This window comes from Clupea harengus, chromosome 14, assembly GCF_900700415.2.
Source record: "Clupea harengus chromosome 14, Ch_v2.0.2, whole genome shotgun sequence".
NCBI classification, from domain to species: Eukaryota; Metazoa; Chordata; class Actinopteri; order Clupeiformes; family Clupeidae; genus Clupea; species Clupea harengus.
In genome coordinates this window covers 49,409-71,908 of record NC_045165.1, presented here as the reverse complement: position 1 = coordinate 71,908, position 22,500 = coordinate 49,409, and the positions used below count along the sequence as shown (strand labels likewise).

The 22,500-nt window shown below is 45.6% G+C and overlaps 2 protein-coding genes across 2 annotated transcripts in view; both read left to right on the top strand.

The window, feature by feature from the left end:
• Positions 1 to 517, top strand: part of wdr89 (WD repeat domain 89) — a 4,223-nt gene extending 3,706 nt beyond the window's left edge. Inside the window, exons 3-4 of the mRNA XM_031580853.2 lie at positions 1 to 51; positions 88 to 517. The exon at positions 1 to 51 is cut by the window's left edge and continues 474 nt beyond it. Coding sequence (XP_031436713.1) covers positions 1 to 51; positions 88 to 92 — 56 coding nt within the window. The 3' untranslated portion in view covers positions 93 to 517. The remainder of the gene's footprint in view (positions 52 to 87) is intronic.
• Positions 518 to 2,370: 1,853 nt separating this feature from the next.
• The window catches only part of LOC116223396 (serine/threonine-protein phosphatase 2A 56 kDa regulatory subunit epsilon isoform-like), a 35,795-nt gene continuing 15,665 nt past the window's right edge, over positions 2,371 to 22,500 (top strand). Inside the window, exons 1-2 of the mRNA XM_031579783.2 lie at positions 2,371 to 2,781; positions 10,797 to 10,957. Coding sequence (XP_031435643.1) covers positions 10,801 to 10,957 — 157 coding nt within the window. The 5' untranslated portion in view covers positions 2,371 to 2,781; positions 10,797 to 10,800. The remainder of the gene's footprint in view (positions 2,782 to 10,796; positions 10,958 to 22,500) is intronic.

Below are 22,500 nucleotides of genomic sequence, written 5' to 3'. Positions count from 1 at the left end.
GCAAGAGGAACAACACCCAACACACCGCAGGAGCTCTAAACCAGACCCCAGGATGATCTGTGTTGTTCTTAGTGTCTCAGACCCCAGGATGATCTGTGTTGTTCTTAGTGTCTCAGACCCCAGGATGATCTGTGTTGTTCTTAATGTCTCAGGTGAAAGTGATTTTAAAGGTTCACTGGTTCCTCTGTATGGCCCCTGCCATAGGGGAGCCCTCCCCTTTAAGAGAAGCCCCTGCCATAGGGGAGCCCTCCCCTTTAAGAGAAGCCCCTGCCATAGGGGAGCCCTCCCCTTTAAGAGAAGCCCCGGTTACAGAGGCAGACTTGAATTCTGCTTTAGTTGTCACCAGCAAGTGTGTGTTTCACGAGGCAAAGTGAACACTGAAACACCAAGTGAGGTATGGGAATGCTTTTTGTCTGGACAGGAGTGTGATGGGAATCTGTTGCTGTGTAAAACAAACAGGATCAACTTTACACACTTGTGAAGTCACAGCAATAAAATGTATTTATTTATAAAGTGATGGTTTGTGGAATTTTTCGTGTTGTATGAAGAATCTGAACATGGCTGTGTTGTATAAAGAATCTGAACATGGCTGTGTTGTATAAAGAATCTGAACATGGCTGTGTTATATAAAGAATCTGAACATGGCTGTGTTGTGTTGAATAAAGAATCTGAACATGGCTGTGTTATATAAAGAATCTGAACATGGCTGTGTTATATAAAGAATCTGGACATGGCTGTGTTGTATAAAGAATCTGAACATGGCTGTGTTGTGTTATATAAAGAATCTGAACATGGCTGTGTTGTATAAAGAATCTGAACATGGCTGTGTTATATAAAGAATCTGAACATGGCTGTGTTGTATAAAGAATCTGAACATGGCTGTGTTGTATAAAGAATCTGAACATGGCTGTGTTGTATGAAGAATCTGAACATGGCTGTGTTGTATAAAGAATCTGAACATGGCTGTGTTGTAGAATCTGGACATGGCTGTGTTGTATGAAGAATCTGAACATGGCTGTGTTGTATGAAGATGCTGAACATGGCTGTGTTGTATGAAGAATCTGAGGAAGCGAGTGATGAAGATGACGCTAGTGATGAAGATGCTGAACATATAGATCAGGCCAAGGGGACAGTGCCTGTGGTCACCCAATGGGATTATTATATTATTACATACAGTATATACGGCATATCATTATTATTATCATATTATTATAAACACAACATACAGCATATCATCATTATTATATTATTACATACAGTATATACTGCATATCATTATTATTATCATAATATTACATACAGTACTGCATATCATCATTGTAATATATTATTACATACAGTATATACTGCATATCATCATTATTATTATTATTATTATATACTGCATATTATTGATCTGAAACTGATCACCAATAAAACTGAACTATTTGTTGGCTTTAAAAAACGGAAAACCTTCACCCTCTCCTAAACTGCACCATTCCGGGTTAAGGTGTTATAAGGTGTTATAAGGTGTTATAAGGTGTTATAAGGTGTTATAAGGTGTTGTATGTTGGACAGTACTCTCTCCTTCATTCTGCCTTTTTCCAGCTCCAGAACCTCACAAGACCAGAGTGCAGATGTCCTGGTTAATGCTTACGTCACATCCCACATTCAGAACTGCAATTCCATCATGTCTGCCATGCCTCTTTGAGCATTTGAAACATGTAAAGGTTTGCCAATGAGTCCTGTTTATGAAATAAAGGCAGCATGGCACTCAGACAGAGCCCTTATCACTGTGGGTTTATCTGTAAGGTTGGCAGAGGCCTACTGGTGTAATGAGGCACACAGGCATACTCTGGCCAGATAGCAAACTGAACAGTGAACATACACCATAGCAAATAAGTCAATACGGATTAAAACAGTGTGAAAACGTTAAAATAATAATTATTATATATGATTCGAGAGATTGAAAAAAAGAGAGTGTGTGGGGATCTACTTTGATGGTTTCGTCCATGAGTAACAATTTTAAAAGTGATGGCCCCTACTGAAATCAGATTTCCACATATTCAAATACATTTCATTGCTGACCAGGCCTGTTTTACAATTTTTACATTTTTTCATCTAGTTTCTGCAAAAAGACGTTTTCCCCAGTGCAATCTCCCGGTGGGGTTGGGCTATCAGGTTTATCCTCATTCCGAGAGAGAGACCACCGCCGACTCCTGCCCAATCTCTTTCCTGAGCACTCACTCTTCAACCTATCTTTCCTTATTCATCTGTCTGTGAGTCTTAGTGCATCACTAATGATTGACACAACACACCATCCAATCGTATCCTTAACATTCTTCAAATCGTCCAATGGGCAGCGGGCATAGGCCCAAGCCAACCAGCAGGTCCTGTGGGTCTGATGTTATGTGTGCCATGGACTCAGCCCAGTAATATTGACAATAGGGTGAAAAGAGATTGTCCCAAATTAAACACATTCTAAAGAAAACAACCGGAAAACCCAGGGGTACGCTGCAAGCTGTTGATACCATCAACAATCAGGGAATGTGATTCATTTAGCTGCATCTCCTTACACATCCGTATTTCGTTATTAATGGGACACGGAGGATTATTTCGTTAGAAGGTAAAAGGTACTTGTGGGTTTGGCTGTTCAAAAAGGCCAAGATAGCCGTTTCTGCTGGTGTAGCCACTGCTGGAAGAGGCCAACTGCACAGGATTGGAAATACCTTTGTGGAAATACTGATTTGAAAGGATCGCTCCTCGCCAAAATCTTCGCCACCCGACATACAGAGGATCAAGGTAAGGGAAAGAATGTTAGCTAGTCGCTTTTCTTCTATGCTAACTTGGAGCTCTTTGGAGCACGTCTTGGTAGCTAGCTCGTTAGGAAGCGGTAACGTTAGCCAGATAGCCAACTGGCTTGATAGCCGTCTGCACTTAACATTACATCTAGAAATGTGTGGGATGGCTGATCAGTTGACCAGTGTGTAGCTATCGTTAGTTGGCTAACAGACTGATTCATTTATACTTTGCTAAGAACGATCACTGACATTTTGAAATGTCCAAGCTTCGCCACCATACATACTTACTTTCAGAAAGTTATGTAAACAGTAGAAAGATAATTGTTTAGCTTTAAGCTAGTATTAGTTTTCTGAAGGACAGTTGTGCCTCGCTAACTAGCTAGCTACAGCTAGCTAGGTAGTTAGCCAGCTGTATAGCAAACGCTCGTGTTTGGCTCTGCCTGTCTTTCTCGAAAGCAAACGTTGGTTAGCAGTCGATAGTAATGAAGGAATGTTGTTAGCTAAGTTAGCACTAGCTCAAATCTGCCCTGCGTTATAGGACATCAGAGGAGTAATCGGTGTAGGAGTCTTTCACTGACTTATAACTGTTATCTGAGGTTAAGCATTGTGCTTAACATCATTTAAGAATAACATTTCAGTGCAGCTAGTCATTATTTACCTCTTGTTACGAGTCCCTGCTGCCCGTGTCTTATCCCTTTTATTGCTTAGAAAGTATGCAGTTAGCTTGTCGCTAGCTAGCTTCTTAACTTGCAGGCCGTATAACCAGTTTGCTTAGTTAACTGTTGGTCTGAAACAACACGTCGTACTGGGTAGGCGAGCTGCTTATTAATGAATCAAACTTATCAGCACTTCATTTACTCTCGGCTATTTTCACATGATTCAAATATTTCTTGTGCGTCGTTGCCGTGATGCACCTTGTTAGATTGTCAGAACTGCAACAGCTATGATACATCTTTTGACGTCTAACGTTAACAGAGCTAACGGTTAGTCTGATGCCAAACCGGGTTGATGGCATTCCGGTGAATCAGACACAAAAGCATAGACTGAACCCGTCGTCTTGCCCTTGAGACACGAATGTTTTCCCGTAGTGTTCGGTTAGTTGAAGAGTACCAGTGGCATGTCCACTATCCCCATATCCATCAGATCCCACTACTCTCCGTTCAGCCCGTGACCTCCTGTCATACTGTGTTGATAAGGCCAGTGTGCCTGGCAGGTTACATGACGAGGTGGGGGACACCGTGTCTCCGCGTCAGATGTGTTCCGTTCATGGTGCTGTCTACTCTAGTCTCCTCAGAATCCTGTGTAGATCAGACTTTCTCTCTCTGTGTGTGTGTGTGTGTGTGTGTGTGTGTGTGTGTGTGTGTGTGTGTGTGTGTTGAAGTGTCTGATTAATGTCTAAAGTACCTTCTTTCATTTCACTACTGCCAACACAGCCACTGCCAATGGGAGTGTATGCGGCGTGACGATGTTGCCGAACCAAAAGAGCAATAATGTCTAACCTACTTGTTTAGTTCTGTAATCTGGCAACCACGTGCTGGTCGTCTCCCTCCTGTGTCGCTCGTGTGACCATACAGTTAGACCTCGTAGGGTTAGACCTCATGCAGTTAGACCTCGTAGTGTTAGACCTCGTAGTGTTAGACCTCGTACAGTTAGACCTCATACGGTTAGACCTCGTAGGGTTGGACCTCATAGGGTTGGACCTCATACATACCGGCAAACTGGTGTTTGTGAGACGCCATTGTAAGTGTAAGCCAGGGCACAGTCTCAGCTACCTGGCCAGTGGGCACCTTGCTGGGCTAACCACTACAGGCCACTGGGCCAGTGATCACATACTGCAGGCCACTGGGCCAGTGATCACATACTGCAGGCCAGTGATCACACACTGCAGACCAGTGGGCCAGTGATCACATACTGCAGACCAGTGGGCCAGTGATCACATACTGCAGACCAGTGGGCCAGTGATCACACACTGCAGACCGACTGGGGGAGCTCTCATGGGCTGAAAGTGAGGAAGCTGTATATGCAAGACACTTTCCTTTAGACATGCACACACACACGCATGCGAATGCGAATGCCTGATAATACCAACACACACACACACACACATGCGAATGCTTGTATAATACCTACAAATACATACAATTCAAACAAACAGACAACATCCAAACAGACGTGCAGGTGTGTTTAACATTGTCTCTGTCTCACACACACACACACACCCACACACACACACTCTCTGATAGACACATTCTTCAGTTGCACAGGAAGAGAGGCTATGGTGTGTGTGCTCGCAGGTGAGACCAATTTGATCTGAAAAATGATCACGATAACTGCCTCTATTACGATAATTACAGTTGATGCAATAATGAAGATAAGCGATTGCCAAGAGGATCCCAGATAGCGAGCCTCCATCAGTCCACCGGTGGCGTTTGGGTCGGCTCCCCACTGCTGGTGTGGCCCTTCTGGTCCGCCCTCCAAAGACCAAGACTTTTATTGGTGAGCTGAGAATTTGGAGAAATTAAACTCTGCTTCAAGGCTATGCAGCGACCGCTGTTGCTATGGTTGCATGACATTATAGCTAGTTATCTAGCTGACGTTACAGACTTCAGAAGTTCTATTTGGAAAAGGTAGAAACTCTCAGCGTGCCTGTGCAGCTTGGCTGCTGGGCTTCTAAATAGACATGTTCAAATGAGCAGCTAATTAGTTCATATTAAAGCAGCAATACGGAGTTCTGTTCTAAAACTAGTAAGCTAACTACCTAAAAGGTATGCAAAAACTTTGCAAACACCACTAACAGCCCAGCTGACACTGATTGAAGTTTGCCAACACACTAACTGGTGTCTTTTGGCAGTTTAGCTGGCAATGTCATGCATGTGAAAGCTTTTTTTCCATTTTTGCAGGGTGCACCAGCCCGTTACATAGAACTGCATAGGGCATATCCTAGATGGCTAGTGGGGAAGACACAGGTGTTTATCTGTCCTTCACATGACCATATGCTATCAAAATGAATTTGAGGATGGTACCAAAACTAGTTGTCTATAAAACCATATCTCAAAAAGTGTCAAATTGTTGCATAATGTTACTTTAACACAGTTAAAGTGGCTACCTTAGCTGGAGTTACTTATTTAGGAGAGCTAGGCGTGGCATGAGACTCTTATTAGTCTATTTTGGCCCAAATTCACACATGCGCGCGTTAAAGTAGCTCCAATTAGAGTTTGATAGCTAAGATAGCTAGGTCAACTGGCATGAGACTGTACTGTGAACCCACACACACACACACACACACACACACACACTTTAGTTAGTTAGTAAGCATTGCTAGGTTAAGTGGCAGGACTGATAATATTTATCGATTATCGGAACAGCCTTAATAGAGACCATCACACTGATGTCTCCATTGCTGGAAACTGTGTTGTACAAGTATTAAAAAGGTCTCTGTGTGTGTGTGTGTGTGTGTGTCTGTGTGTGTGTGTGTCTGTGTCTGTGTGTCTCTGTCTCTGTCTCTGTCTGTCTCTGTGTGTGTCTGTGTGTGTCTGTGTGTCTCTGTCTCTGTCTCTGTCTCTGTCTCTGTCTCTGTCTGTGTCTGTGTCTGTGTCTGTGTGTGAGAGAGTGTTTAATGGCGGGAGTCAACAGCTCTGTACTCTTATGAAAGAGGTGAAGGCTGTTCCTTTCCCTCACTCTCTCTTTCTATCTTCTCCCACACTCAGTCTTTCTCTCTCTCTCTCTCCTTCCTCACTCACTCTTTCTCCCTCTCTCTCTCACTCTTTTGTCTCTCTCTCTCTCTCTGTATTTGTCTTGCCTCTTTCCTCTCTCTTTTTGTCTGTCTTATTCCCCCTCTTTCTCTCAGTTCATATGCTGGTGCTGTGTGTGTGTGTGTGTGTGTGTGTGTGTGTGTGTGTGTGTGTGTGTGTGTGGGGCAGACTGACTGTGTGTGTGTGTGTGTGTGTGTGTGTGTGTGGGGCAGACTGACTGTGTGTGTGTGTGTGTGGGGGGGGCAGACTGACTGTGTGTGTGTGTGTGTGTGTGTGTGTGGGGCAGACTGACTGTGTGTGTGTGGGGGGGGGGCAGACTGTGTGTGTGTGTGTGTGTGTGTGTGTGGGGCAGACTGACTGTGTGTGTGTGGGGGGGGCAGACTGACTGTGCATGGGGTAGTGCTAGTTGTAGTTCATATACTTTGTGCGTTGTGTGTGAATAACCATCATTTGCTGCCCAGTTTCTGTGTGTGTGTGTGTGTGTGTGTGTGTGTGTGTGTGTGTGTGTGTGTGTGTGTGTGTGTGTGTTTTATAGGATTTACTCACACACACACACACACACCTAGATGATCAGCATAGCCACATGCACGTGTAGCAAACGGGGCAGTGTTCATACACCTATGCTCCATCTTTTTACACCCCCCCCTGCATTAGTCCCAGCATAGACACATATACATGTTGTATATATGTATACGTCTATGATTCCCAGTCTGACAGAGGGTTGGGATTGGCTCTGCCAAGGCTGTTGACTTCCTGTGGAAGCCTGTTGACTTCCTGTTAAGCTTCTTTTCCCCCCTCCCTTCGCCCCCTCCCTTGTAATCCCTCTTCGTGTGTGTGTGTGTGTGTGTGTGTGTATGTGTGTGTGTGTGTGTGTGTGTGCGCGTGCATGTCAGCTGGCCTGTTATGTAATAAGGATCTAGTAGGAGGGCTCACTTTAATGTGAGATGCCCAGTTGAACAACTCTTAACTCTGTGTGTGTGTGTGTGTGTGTGTGTGTGTGTGTGTGTGTGTGTGTGTGAGGAGGGTTCACTTTAATGTGAGATGCCCAGTTGAACAACTCTTAACTCTGTGTGTGTGTGTGTGTGTGTGTGTGTGTGTGTGTGTGTGTGTGTGTGTGTGTGTGTGTGTGTGTGTGTGTGTGTGTGAGGAGGGTTCACTTTAATGTGAGATGCCCAGTTGAACAACTCTTAACTCTGTGTGTGTGTGTGTGTGTGTGTGTGTGTGTGTGAGGAGGGTTCACTTTAATGTGAGATGCCCAGTTGAACAACTCTTAACTCTGTGTGTGTGTGTGTGTGTGTGTGTGTGTGTGTGTGTGTGTGTGTGTGTGTGAGGAGGGTTCACTTTAATGTGAGATGCCCAGTTGAACAACTCTTAACTCTGTGTGTGTGTGTGTGTGTGTGTGTGTGTGTGTGTGTGTGAGGAGGGTTCACTTTAATGTGAGATGCCCAGTTGAACAACTCTTAACTCTGTGTGTGTGTGTGTGTGTGTGTGTGTGTGTGTGTGTGAGGAGGGTTCACTTTAATGTGAGATGCCCAGTTGAACAACTCTTAACTCTGTGTGTGTGTGTGTGTGTGTGTGTGTGTGTGTGTGTGAGGGGGGGGGGGCGGTATAGTAAGCCTCTGGCCTTTGGAAACACCTGTGTCCTGAAAGATGAAAATGATTTATTTCATATATCAGACAAAACCCTCACCCTGTTAGCTTCAGCCACACCAGATGGTTGGAGACGGACATATTAGGGTTAGGGTTAGAGAGACGGACATATTAGCATTTCAACTGGACCCCTCTGCCTGGCATTTCCTCTTAGACCCCCACTACCACACATTGACCCTCAGACACACACACCACCTCAAACTCCCCCACAACCACACCACACCTTGACCCCCACATACACACATCAGATGACCCCCACATACACACATCAGATGACCCCCACATACACACATCAGATGACCCCCACATACACACATCAGATGACCCCCACATACACACATCAGATGACCCCCACATACACACATCAGATGACCCCCACATACACACATCAGATGACCCCCACATACACACATCAGATGACCCCCACATACACACATCAGATGACCCCCACATACACACATCAGATGACCCCCACATACACACATCAGATGACCCCCACATACACACATCAGATGACCCCCACATACTGAATGAACCCAAAAGGTCCTGAGTAGCCCACACCCCAACATGTCCTCCAGACGGGTACCTGTGGAGACCTGAATCATGCCTTTTGTGTTGATCTGTTCATTCTACCCTATATCCTACGTATTTCTGTAAGATCAGAGAAGACTTTCCTCGTGACGAGTGGCCGTGCTGTGCCGAGGGTTACTGCGCCTAGCGTCGGGATAAACGGGAGAGTGTGATTCCAAAATGATGACTGGTAATGGGAAATGAGGGGCTGGTGGAATTCTGAAGAAAATTGAATTTCCATTCCGTGTGTGTGTGTGTGTGTGTGTGTGTGTGTGTGTGTGTGTGTGTGTGTGTGTGAGAGAGAGTGCAGTGTTGAGAAGTGGCAAACTCCAGCTCTGCTCGCTCCCTCGCTCTCGCTGTGTGTGTGTTTGTAAGAGAGAGAGAGAGAGTGCAGTGTTGAGAAGTGGCAAACTCCAGCTCTGCTCTCTCCCTCGCTGTGTGTGTGTGTGTGTGTGTGTGTGTGTGTGTGTGTGTGTGTGTGTGTGTGTGTGTGTGTGTGTGAGAGAAGCGTTGAGAAATGGCAAACTCCAGCTCTGCTCTCTCCCTCGCTCTCGCTGTGTGTGTGTGTGTGTGTGTGTCAAGCGGAGAACTGCAGGACCCAGTAGGGGTTGGGGGGTTACTTGATGCTATGACAGCAAGAATGGGGCACAGATCAGTGCCAAAGTGCCCACAGTTGGGGTCAGGAGAAGTGTGTGTGTGTGTGTGAGAGACACTGGTGTGGGCGTGTGTTAGCTTGACTATTTAGTGTGTGTGTGTGTGTGTATGAGAGAGAGGGGATCTAAGTGTGTGTGCTTGTGGTGATCCTGATGACCATGGCGCTCCTCTGGGGGTGCTGGTGTCTCAGGGATCAGTGTGTGTGTGTGTGTGTGTGTGTGTGTGTGTGTGTGTGTGTGTGTGTGTGTGGAGCTCCTCTGGGGTGCTGGTGTCTCAGGGATCTGTGTGTGTGTGTGTGTGTGTGTGTGTGTGGAGCTCCTCTGGGGTGCTGGTGTCTCAGGGATCAGTGTGTGTGTGTGTGTGTGTGTGTGTGTGTGTGTGTGTGTGTGTGTGTGGAGCTCCTCTGGGGGTGCTGGTGTCTCAGGGGTGTGTGTGTGTGTGTGTGTGTGTGTGTGTGTGTGTGTGTGTGTGTGTGTGTGTGTGTGTGTGGAGCTCCTCTGGGGGTGCTGGTGTCTCAGGGGTCAGTGTGTGTGTGTGTGTGTGTGTGTGTGTGTGTGTGTGTGTGTGTGTGTGTGTGTGTGTGTGTGTGTGTGTGTGTGTGTGTGTGTGTGTGTGTGTGGAGCTCCTCTGGGGTGCTGGTGTCTCAGGGATCTCTAAAGACACTAATTAACCTTTTGCAAAGTCCTAGTTACTGTTGCTACGCTGGGCAACCTTCACATCTTTGTCATTTGGTAAAACACCAAAAAAGCCCCCCTTCAAACTCCTGGGATACCTGACCCTAACCCTAACCCTAACCTCATCTGCAGCTGCCATGGGCACGCCGTTTCGGAATACTGCACTTTGTCAAAATCTAGACGACTTCCCTCACATAGAAACTGTTGCTATGATACGATTGGCCAAGGACTGTTTTGAGGCGGGACCTTGCGAAAGGTCAATGAAATGACTGACTTCCTCTTCCTCTCCCCTCCATCAGGGATATGTACACACACACACACACACACACACACACACACACACACACACACACACACACACACACACACACACACACACACACACACACACACACTGGGGCGACAGTGGTACAGTGGTAGAGAAGTCGTTTAGTAATCAGAAGGTTGCTAGTTCGATTCCCTGTCGAAGCGTCCTTGAGCAAGACACTGAACCCCTAATTGCTCCTGATGTGCAGTGTGCCATCAGTGTAAATGTAAAATGTGTATACATCCTTGTAAGTCGCTTTGGATAAAAGCGTCTGCTAAATGTAAATGTAAATGTAACCCTCTTCCTCTCCTCTCCATCAGGGATATGTCCTCGGCAGCCACACACACACACACACACACACACACACACACACACACACACACTAACCCTCTCCTCTCCCCTCCATCAGGGCTATGTCCTCGGCGGCCAGCGTACCTCCATCTGTGGATAAAGTGGACGGCTTTTCTCGGAAGTCGGTGAGGAAGGCCCGACAGAAGCGATCACAGAGCTCCTCCCAGTTCCGCGCTCAGGGCAAACCTATCGAGCTCACGCCTCTCCCTCTGCTTAAAGGTCAGTTACACACACACGCACACACACACACACGCACACACACACACACACGCACACACACACCAGCCAATATACACACGCACACGATACACGCACACAATATACGCACACACACACACACACACCAGCCAATATTCACACGCACACAATATACACACGCACACAATATACACACGCACACAACACAATATACACAAGCACACACAATATACATACACATGCACACACACACACACACACAATATTCACACACACAAACAGTCATACTCACATGTGTGTACGCAGAGTTCCCTGTACCAATCTATGGAGCTCAACCCTCTCCCTCTACGTAAAGGTCAGTTAAGGCCCGTCACACCATAACGTTCTGGTCAACGTTCTATGACGTTAGAGGAAACGTTGGTAATCGTCCATGGTCGCTGGTATAGCGCCAGAAGAGCGTTGTGTGAAAGCTGGTGAACGCTGTAATCGTCGGTGATCGTCGGTGATCGTCGGAGAAACGCTGGTCCGAAAATACATTTTTGAACATGCACAAAAGTTCTCATGGAGACCAGCGTTCTTCAACGTTTAATTTAAACGCTCGTGAACGTTTGTGGAACGTTTTACTAACGTTGCACGTGTTTGGCTATCGTTAGTCAGTCGTTACCCTAGCGTTACTTGGTTGTTATTAATCGTTTGCCTTGCAGTGAACGACTCACTGGCGACCTGTCAACGACCCCTAGTGCACGCAGTGTGTGACTAACGTCAAACGAACGTCATATGGCGTCCAATGAGCGTCATTTAACGTTTCCCGAACGTCCATGCATGTGGGTAGGGAAGACTGAGTACAGTTGAAAACTTATGTGCGCAGCAATCCTGAGACGTGATTTTTAGTTTGGACATGCCTACTAACGTCCTCTTTGATCCCGGGAAATTTGAGCACCTAACCCATCTCTCGTACGAAGATATCGGCGAAAGTTTTTTCACCAGGGGAAGATCTTGATTTTATCATGTCCCTTCTACAATTAATATGTTATTAACCATACGAGATCAACAAACGCAACTTACATCATTGCTAACGTTATTCTGTGCACTATAAATCTACATATTCCATTAGGGGTGGGAATCTCTTGGCACCTCACGATTCGATTCGATTCCGATTCAGAGGTCAACGATTCGATTCTAAACCGATTATCGATTCTAAACCGATAAAACGATTTATCGATGCATCTCGATTTTTAAAACCTTTGAGTTTGCTATTCAGAGTCTCAAATCACTTCCTACTTTGTGTTTGATATCAACAGATGAATTACCTTCTCAATTTTTTTATTAGAGAAAAAGCTTTTCCTTGTCACAATTATGACTTTCTATGAACAAGGCAATAATCGATGCAGCTTGCATTTCAACACAAAACGGATGTGTAAAAAAAAAAAAATGTTTTTTTTTTTTTTTTTATTAAATCGATTATTAACTTTTCTGAATCGAGACAGAATCGTTCTAGAGAGAATCGAGATAAATCGAAGAATTTCCCACCCCTATATTCCATGCTATCATGTCTTGCAAGGTCATTGCATAATCTAGCGAAAAGCGGAGTGGAGGGTATATATGCTTGCTTGAGCCGTCAGCACACGTTTGTCACGCGCCAGTGACACGTCACTTGGTCACTGTTACACGCTCCTCATGTGTCAGTCCCACGTTAGTCATGCGTCAGTCCTACGCAGATGTGTCCACCTCGCCCTAGAACGCTCGAAATTGAACGATTAGAACGTTGAGAGAACGTTGACCAGAACGCTATGGTGTGACGGGGCCTTTACATGCATGTTGTTGGAGTGTGTTTCTCTGGTTGGTGTGTCATCCACCTGCTGGAACTGTGAATGGGAGTGTGTCTGTTTTGTCATCATGTGGTCCACTTGCAGGGGCTTGTGAGTGTGTGTGTGTGTGTCTGTGTGTGTGTGTGCGTGTGTGCGTGTTTGGCCTGTTTTCGTCATGTGGTCCACCTGCAGGGGTTTGTGTGTGTGTGTGTGTGTGTCTGTGTGTGTGTGTGCGTGTGTGCGTGTTTGGCCTGTTTTCGTCATGTGGTCCACCTGCAGGGGTTTGTGTGTGTGTGTGTGTGTGTCTGTCTGTGTGTGTCTGTCTGTGTGTGTGTGTCTGTGTCTGTGTGTGTGTGTGTGTGTGTGTGTTTGTGTGCGTGTTTAGGCTGTTTTCGTCATGTGGTCCGTCTGCAGGGGTGTGTGTGTGTGTGTGTGTGTGTGTGTGTGTGTGTGTGTGTGTGTGTCTAAGCCTGATGAAGTTTCCAGTGTGTTCACGCTTCGCCTCAGTGGCACAGAATAACGGAGCTCTTTTCTCCTCCCTCTTTCACTCTTTTCTCCTCCCTCTTTCACTCTCTTTTTCCCTTCTGTTCTTCTCTTCTCCATCTTACGTATCCTCTCCCTCTCTGCCCCCCCTCTCTCTATGTCTTCTCTATCTCCCTCTTTTTCTCTTCATCTCTCTCTCTCTCTCTCTCTTTCTCCCTCCCTCCCACTTCTCTCCTCATGCATTGCTTCTTTCTCTCTCTCCTTCCTCTCCTCTTTAACATCCCCTCTCTCTCTCTCTCTCTCTCTTCATTTCCCCCCACTCCCTCTCTCTCCTTCTCAATTTAATCTCAGGCAAGCAGAGGATCAGGCAGTTGATGTGTAGTGATGATGAGTGTGTGTGTGTGTGTGTGTGTGTGTGTGTGTGTGTGTGTGTGTGTGTGTGTGTGTGTGTGTGTGTGTGTGTGTGTGTGTGTGCGTGCTCATGTGATCAGGTGTGTGTATCCTGCTGTGGTGTACTGGGCTGAAGACGTTCTCTGTCTGCTCCCTAGGGGTGTGTGTGTGTGTGTGTGTGTGTGTGTGTGTGTGTGTGTGTGTGTGTGTCATGTGCTACCAGTTTGTGAAAAGATGGGATGTTGATGTAGCTCTAAGACCAAATGTAGAAACACCACGTGCACACACACTCACACACACACTCACACTTACACACAGGTAGTCTGGTTGCCTTGTGATTATAGAAAAGCCTTAGCTGTTTGATCCACATTTCAAAGAACAGTGCACTTGATTGGCCGATGGTGTTTGATCCTTATTTTCAAGAACAGTGCACTTGATTGGCCGATGGTTTGTTTAAGTAGAGTTGGCCAGCTGGTTGATCCATATTTCCTTCTGATCATCTGATTGGCTGGTAGAGTGCTGTAGCTCGAGCAGGGCTGGGCGATTATATTTAATACATTTGATCCGATTTGTTTTGTTTTTGAACGATGTGAAAAATGGAGAATGAAGTGCCAGCACCACGCGTGTGGAGTTACCATAGCGATACGCCAGCAATGGTGTCGGCAGGCAAAGTTTTCTTCCTGTTACATCAGCCATCGGACATTCTATTGGTCTGTCGTTGAGCGGGTGTGTGTGTGTGCGGTGAGAAGTGTGTGTGTGTGTGTGTGTGCGGTGAGAGATGTGTGTGTGCGGTGAGAAGTGTGTGTGTGTGTGTGTGTGTGTGTGTGTGTGTGTGTGTGTGTGTGTGTGTGTGTGTGTGTGTGTGTGTGTGTGTGTGTGTGTGTGTGTGTGTGTGTGTGTGTGTGTGTGTGTGTGTGTGTGTGTGTGTGTGCGAGCGGGTCCTTCATTAGACATGTTAGAGCGGTTGCCTGTTGCTTCTGCTAAACCGTAGATTAATGGCACCCAAAGTGCTTGTGAGTTACCATAGAGACACACCAGCACCATCATGAGTGGAGTTACCATAGCGATACGCCAGCACCATCACGAGTGGCAGATCACCGGGGCCCTATTCGTCGTAAGGGCTTAAGTTAAGTCGATCAATTGTCCTATTAGCCAGTTTGAATTACCGAGATGATTGAGGACAGGATATATCGGGGCGTCCACGCCTTATCCGCGGTCAAACCTTGCCGTTAATTTGAACCAGACTAAACTTATCAGGGCAATTGCGCGTGCTCGTCCTACGTCAAAAGGGAGAAGCGTCGACCACCAAAACCATGATTTTCTGTCGGTACAATGGCTATTAAACTCAATGAAGGAGTCTCTTTTTTTCTCCGCTGGCGAGCAGGAGATGATCATGAACGCTTATGAAGAATACAACCATAATCATGGCAAAGTCCAACACCGCCACCACTGCGAGAGCAAGACAAGAAGCTGTGTATGCGGGGATATCTATGTATGTATAGATTACGGCAAGTGTGACTTTGGTACTGTGGGTAGCGCTGTCGGTTAGTAGTTGCAAGGTTGCTATCGATTCCCCTCACCTCCTTATTAAGTGTAGTTTTACATTTCCTTGAAAGTCGCTTTGAATAAAAGCGTCTGCTAAATGTAAATGTATTAATATGAAATGCAATAAATTGAAGCAGTGAAAAGAAATTGTGTGTATTTCTCTCTATTCTTATCATGGGTCCACCTTAATCATTTTCTACAATAATGATATGCTATGGTGTACTAATAACACTGTCATATAATTATGAGTGCTTTGTTCTCCGCATCACAGACACTACAAAAATGTACCACTCGCAAAAAAGCGCAAGACAGTCAATGCTCGGCTATGGTGTTTGCAATAAATGGCTCGAGAAGGTCTTGTAAATCAAAACAACAAAACAAACAAGGCTAACTGCAGTCAGTTTTTTATTGCACGAACAACTCACAGCAACACACACGTGTTTATATATATATGGAGGCGACCAGGACACACTACACACACACACGCAGGCCTGAGGTCGCCGTGAATTCTTGCTCTGCTTTTTTCCCATCCCGGGACGTCCTTCCTCCAGGACCCCCCAGGAGCAGTGGGCAGCTTCTCAGCGCCCGGGGACCAAGTGAACCGTCCGTCTCGGTCAGGGACGGACAGGATTGTTCTGTTCGCATGTTTTTCTGTTGGGGTTCTTAGCGGAGGAAACCCCTTGTGAACACGGGGAGAACATGCAAACTCCACACAGAAAGGCCCAGGAGATAGCCCACCTGAGCACTGAAGGTCTGGGGAGGACCTGCCCCCCAGAGCCAACAGCGTCCCATGCGGGAATCGAACCCATGACCTTCTTGCTGTGAGGCTGCAGTGCAAGCAGTGCAAGCAACTGAGCCACCGTGACACATAAATAAATAAATGATTCCTTGTCGGCTGAATCTGTAGCGCTCATACAAGAACTCATCATTATGGAATAATGGATCTTGGCGATCGCGAAGAACTCTCTCACTATGAAGCGCCAATCTAACTAATATCGCTCCTTGGTCAATGGGATCTCTCCTATTTCAGGGGGTGTGGCAAGCTTATCCAGCTTCACTTAAATTAGCCTGCGCTGGAGCAGGTTGGAGCTAATTGATGTGTTGCTATGGTGATTTATCGAAAGTTGCTTCCATGAACCGAAAGGAGGGACTTATATTATCTCATCCTGAAAATGGTAACTCGCTTAACGAGCTACGACGAATAGGGCCCAGGACACACTAGGACATGGACTTGTTAAAGGCCTGTACGTCTTGAGCAAGATGTTAAACTCCAAGGAGGACTCAGGAGGTTCAAGATGGTTAAGATGATGGGTTTTTATTTCACCCAAATAAGGCCATAAGGCGATAAAAACAGTAACAATACGAAATAAATATAAATTAAACTTTTCATAAAGACAACTACATGGGCATCATAGCCACTGACAAATAAGCAATTAACAATAGTCGACTAGACAAATAAAAAGGACCAAAAGTAGCTAGTCCTCTTGAGAGCTCCAAACACTTACGTCTTATTAAACTGGCAACTCTCTCGAACAAAGAAAAAGGCGAGTTTAAGTAGCCTCGACACGTACCTACAATTGGTTCAAACCAATTATGAATGTCAGGTGTGTGGTAGACAGGCACCAACACCTGTGGCTCACAGCAGCCATACTTAAACATTTTGGCTCATAGCAGCCATAAACAATAATACAATAATAACAATAATAATAAACAATATCCCCAAACAGCTGGGAAAATGGATTACACCATGGCAGTAACTATGGCTTGGTGACGGCATGACCGACACCTAATACATCAGCCGAAAACAATTAAAGATAATTTGGGGTAACCCGGAAGTTATAATGAGTTTTAAAAACTCGCGCTTAATTGCGCCATATTCACAACAAACAGACTCACGACGAGACGATAAACTACGGTAGGACAACAGTATGAAATATGACAATAGCGTGAGATTTTAACCTAAATAAACGGAACATTTGTGAGACAAGACATTGAATGGTGTGGTTATTTTAAACAGAATGACGTTGTTAAAGGTCGGGATAGCTTCGCGGTTAGAGCAAGATGTTAAACTCAAAGGAGGACTCGGGAGGTTGATGATGGTTAGAAAGATGGGCTTTATTGCACCCAGCTCAGGCCCATAAGGCGGTAAAAACAATAATAAATAAATATAACCTGTGGCTCACAGCAGCCATACTTTAAACAATTGGCTCATAGCAGCCATAAACAATATCCCACACAGCTGGGAAGAAAGGCCTACACCACGGCAGCAATACGGCTACGGTGACGGCGTAGAGACACATAATACATCAGCCAAATTCATATAAATACCATAATCAGATAACTTATTACTCCCCGCTAACCCGGAAGTTAAAACCTGCGCTAATATGTGGCCCATTCACTACACAAACAAACGAACGACGAGACACAAAACAACGGTAGACAAACGGTATGAAATATGACAATATGATGTATGCTTTTTAAACTGAATAAACGGAACAATTATATGACAAGACATTGAACAGAAAAACTATACATATAGAAGTATTTCTAAACTGTAACGGACACAAACATCAAACACGCAAAACACACACAACACACCTGCACCCAGTCCAGTAAAGGCAACAGCATACAGGTTGCAGTGGCACACAGTCACACAGGGGCCCCGTCACACACACACACACACACACACACACACACACACACACAGGTGCCCCGTCACAGGACTGCACATCAAACACGCATAATGGATTTTCTTTATCGGTTTTTACCCATGTTGACAAACATGGCCTAGCCAATGTCAACTGCTGTAAAACTGTCAACTGAACTTCAGTTATGGTGGTTGTGATGGCAAGTGATGCCATCGTCATCTACTGGTCATTCTTGGTACTGCTGTTTGTAAATACTAAAAGCAGTATGTGTGACCTAGGCCTGCGTGACATGGCACCAGTCACTGGGGAACGGCCTACACCCTACTCTTGTCTAAACTCTATTAAACCCTACTCTACTCTAAACTCTATTAAACCCTACTCTACTCTAAACAAACTTCACATTAAAGAGATATTAAACTCTACTCTACTCTAAACAAACTTCACATTAAAGGGATATTAAACTCTACTCTAAACAAACTTCACATTAAAGGGATATTAAACTCTACTCTAAACAAACTTCACATTAAAGAGATATTAAACTCTACTCTACTCTAAACAAACTTCACATTAAAGGGATATTAAACTCTTCTTCTTCTTCATCGCCGAGCAGGAACAGAAACCCCCTTCCCTCTGCAGCCTGGGAGCTGATCACGCGTGGATCAGGATCTTTCTCCTTCTCCTCTCCTCTCATCTCCTCTCCTCATCATCCTGAGGCTCTCTGTCTGGAACACACACACTCACACACTCACACTCAAACACACTCTCACACACATACACATACTCACACACACACACTCACACACACACTCACTCACACACACACTCACACACACACACACACACACACACTCACACACTCACACACATACACACACACACACACTTGGGCTGGTGTATTTGGGCTGGTACACAATGGAAATCCAGGAAAAGGTATGGAGTATGAAATTTGCTTTCCCAGAACTGAGGAGAAAAAAACCGGCTAAAGTAGAAATTGTGTGATGTTAGTCGTGGGTTGTACTCTCTGGCCCAATCATATGTGCTCTCACAGGACCTTGTTTGGAAACATGGGAAAAAGTGACTTGTGTTTAGGGCTGCTCAATTATGGCAATCACAAATATTTGAGTCAATATTGGGATTATTTAACACGATTACTCAGCCAGTGCTTCCCTGGGATTCTACCTGCTGCTGTGTGGCTGTGCACCTACCCTTGACCCCGTGTGGCTGTGCACCTACACATGACCCCTGACCCTAACCCAGTTTAACAGAATGTCCGATGTTTGACAGTGTCCGATAACTGACATAGCTACGCTATTTATTTCAGGACTGCAACAGATCAGATGAGAGGCTAATGCTAGATCTGGGATTGACTTTTTAGGATGGCCTTTAAACTGGTATGCTACTATAACTGTGGATGGATCTGATGAGATGCTAATGCTTGGTCTTGGCTAACCTTTAAACTGGTATGCTACGATAACTGATGAAAAGTTAAACCGTGTCTTGAACCGGGCTTTAGTAGTGCTGGGCAGTATTTCAGCTTTATAAGGTATACCAATATATTTTCAGACGAGGGACTCTGCTGATGTGCATTTATTCTCTATTGGTAGTTGAGCTTGTATTTTCCGTTTCGCATGGCACGACAATAAACTGGGTTATAACGTTAACTTATATCAGGATATCAGGAGCGGATACCAGCTCACAGACATCAGACATCAGGAGCTTATATCAGTGTGTAGTTGATCTTGAGAGCGGGGAGGGGTTAGGGGGCTCTTTCCACCCATCCCTCACTGCACTCGTTTGACACACACACAGACAGACAGACAGACAGACAGACAGACAGACAGACAGACAGACAGACAGACAGACACACACACACACACACACACACACACACACACACCTCACTGCACTCGTTTGACAGACAGACAGACAGACAGACAGACAGACAGACAGACAGACAGACAGACAGACAGACAGACAGACAGACAGACAGACAGACACACACACACACACACACACACACACACACACACACACACACACACACACACACACACACACACACACACACACACACACACACACACACACACACACACACACACACTGCACTCGTTTGACGTTTCCGTTTGCTCCACTGGCCCTAAGCCCCCCCCCCCCCCAGCCCTGCGTCCCTCGTGGGGTAACTTGACCTGCAGGGTGTCTCCTTCCAGAGCCTCTGCCCCCCCCTGCCACACACACACACACACACATGAACACTCTTTGCCCCTTGCAGTTCAGGGGCTGCTGGGCAACTCCAGCGGATCTGCTTTAAACACACACTTGCCCCCATCAAGCCAGATTCCCACAGGACATTACCACACAAGGACAGCGCAGGAACACTGATCAAGTGAGTGCTTGTGTTAGCCGTGTGTGTTTGTGGGCATATATTATCTGGCTTGCCACAGTGTGTGTGTGTGTGTGTGTGTGTGTGTGTGTGTGTGTGTGTGTGTGTGTGTGTGTGTGTGTGTGTGTGTGTGTGTGTGTGTGTGTGTGTGTGTGTGTGTGTAGGTCTGCACTAGATTGGTTGGGGTGTGGAGCTCAGACCGAGCTGTATCAACTGTCTTGCACGCTACCAGATTGGCTTGGCTGAAGTTAGGGTGGCAGTTTAACCTCACTCAAGGTTGTTTACTAGCTTCGTCGAAGGTTGTTTACTTGCTTTGTCCAAGGTTGACAACCAGTCTGTTTGTTGAACTTTGATTAGCTGTTCGGATTAGCTGATGTTCCGCTGTAGGGTTGGTCTGGTAGAAGTTTAATTAGCAGGTTTACCTAGTGAGTTTAATTAGCAGGTTTGGCTAGTAAGTTTAATTAGCAGGTTTGGCTAGTAAGTTTATTTAGCAGGTTTGGCTAGTAAGTTTAATTAGCAGGTTTGGCTAGTAAGTTTAATTAGCAGGTTTACCAAGTAAGTTTGATTAGCAGGTAGCTTTAGCACTAGTCCCTCATTGGCTAACATTACATTGCTATAAGATGAAGCCCTTGTTCCGTTGATCACTTATTTCTCTCAGGATTGTTTAATGTCTGTGAACCCCACATGCATACATCACATGCAACCACAACCCAACGTTGAACTTCACCCACAAGTGGTTGTGGTCGCATTGAACCCAAGACTGCCTTTTATTGGTGAGCTGATTTTGAGAAATCATCTTGACCCACAGCACCTAAAGTCCCCATAGTAGCAGCTCTGTTTATCAGCATGGGTCTGTGTCTCGGTCAGAACAGCCACAGCATCCGCTCCCCGTCTTTAGTTACCATGGCAACCCAGAGCTCTGACCCATCTTTATTTACCATGGTAACCCAGAGCTCTGACCCATCTTTAGTTACCATGGCAACCCAGAGCTCTGACCCCTCTTTATTTACCATGGTAACCAAGAGCTCTGACCCCTCTTTATTTACCATGGTAACCAAGAGCTCTGACCCCTCTTTATTTACCATGGCAACCCAGAGCTCTGACCCATCTTTATTTACCATGGTAACCAAGAGCTCTGACCCATCTTTATTTACCATGGCAACCCAGAGCTCTGACCCCTCTTTATTTACCATGGTAACCCAGAGCTCTGACCCCTCTTTATTTACCATGGTAACCAAGAGCTCTGACCCATCTTTATTTACCATGGTAACCAAGAGCTCTGACCCCTCTTTATTTACCATGGTAACCAAGAGCTCTGACCCATCTTTATTTACCATGGTAACCAAGAGCTCTGACCCCTCTTTATTTACCATGGTAACCAAGAGCTCTGACCCCTCTTTATTTACCATGGTAACCAAGAGCTCTGACCCCTCTTTATTTACCATGGTAACCAAGAGCTCTGACCCCTCTTTATTTACCATGGCAACCCAGAGCTCTGACCCATCTTTATTTACCATGGTAACCAAGAGCTCTGACCCATCTTTATTTACCATGGCAACCCAGAGCTCTGACCCCTCTTTATTTACCATGGTAACCCAGAGCTCTGACCCCTCTTTATTTACCATGGTAACCAAGAGCTCTGACCCATCTTATTTTACCATGGTAACCAAGAGCTCTGACCCCTCTTTATTTACCATGGTAACCAAGAGCTCTGACCCATCTTTATTTACCATGGTAACCAAGAGCTCTGACCCCTCTTTATTTACCATGGTAACCAAGAGCTCTGACCCCTCTTTATTTACCATGGTAACCAAGAGCTCTGACCCCTCTTTATTTACCATGGTAACCAAGAGCTCTGACCCATCTTTATTTACCATGGCAAACCAGAGCTCTGACCCCTCTTTATTTACCATGGTAACCCAGAGCTCTGACCCCTCTTTATTTACCATGGTAACCAAGAGCTCTGACCCATCTTTATTTACCATGGTAACCAAGAGCTCTGACCCCTCTTTATTTACCATGGTAACCAAGAGCTCTGACCCCTCTTTATTTACCATGGTAACCAAGAGCTCTGACCCTCTTTTATTTACCATGGTAACCAAGAGCTCTGACCCCTCTTTATTTACCATGGTAACCAAGAGCTCTGACCCCTCTTTATTTACCATGGTAACCCATAGCTCTGACCCCTCTTTATTTACCATGGTAACCAAGAGCTCTGACCCATCTTTATTTACCATGGTAACCCAGAGCTCTGACCCATCTTTATTTACCATGGTAACCAAGAGCTCTGACCCCTCTTTATTTACC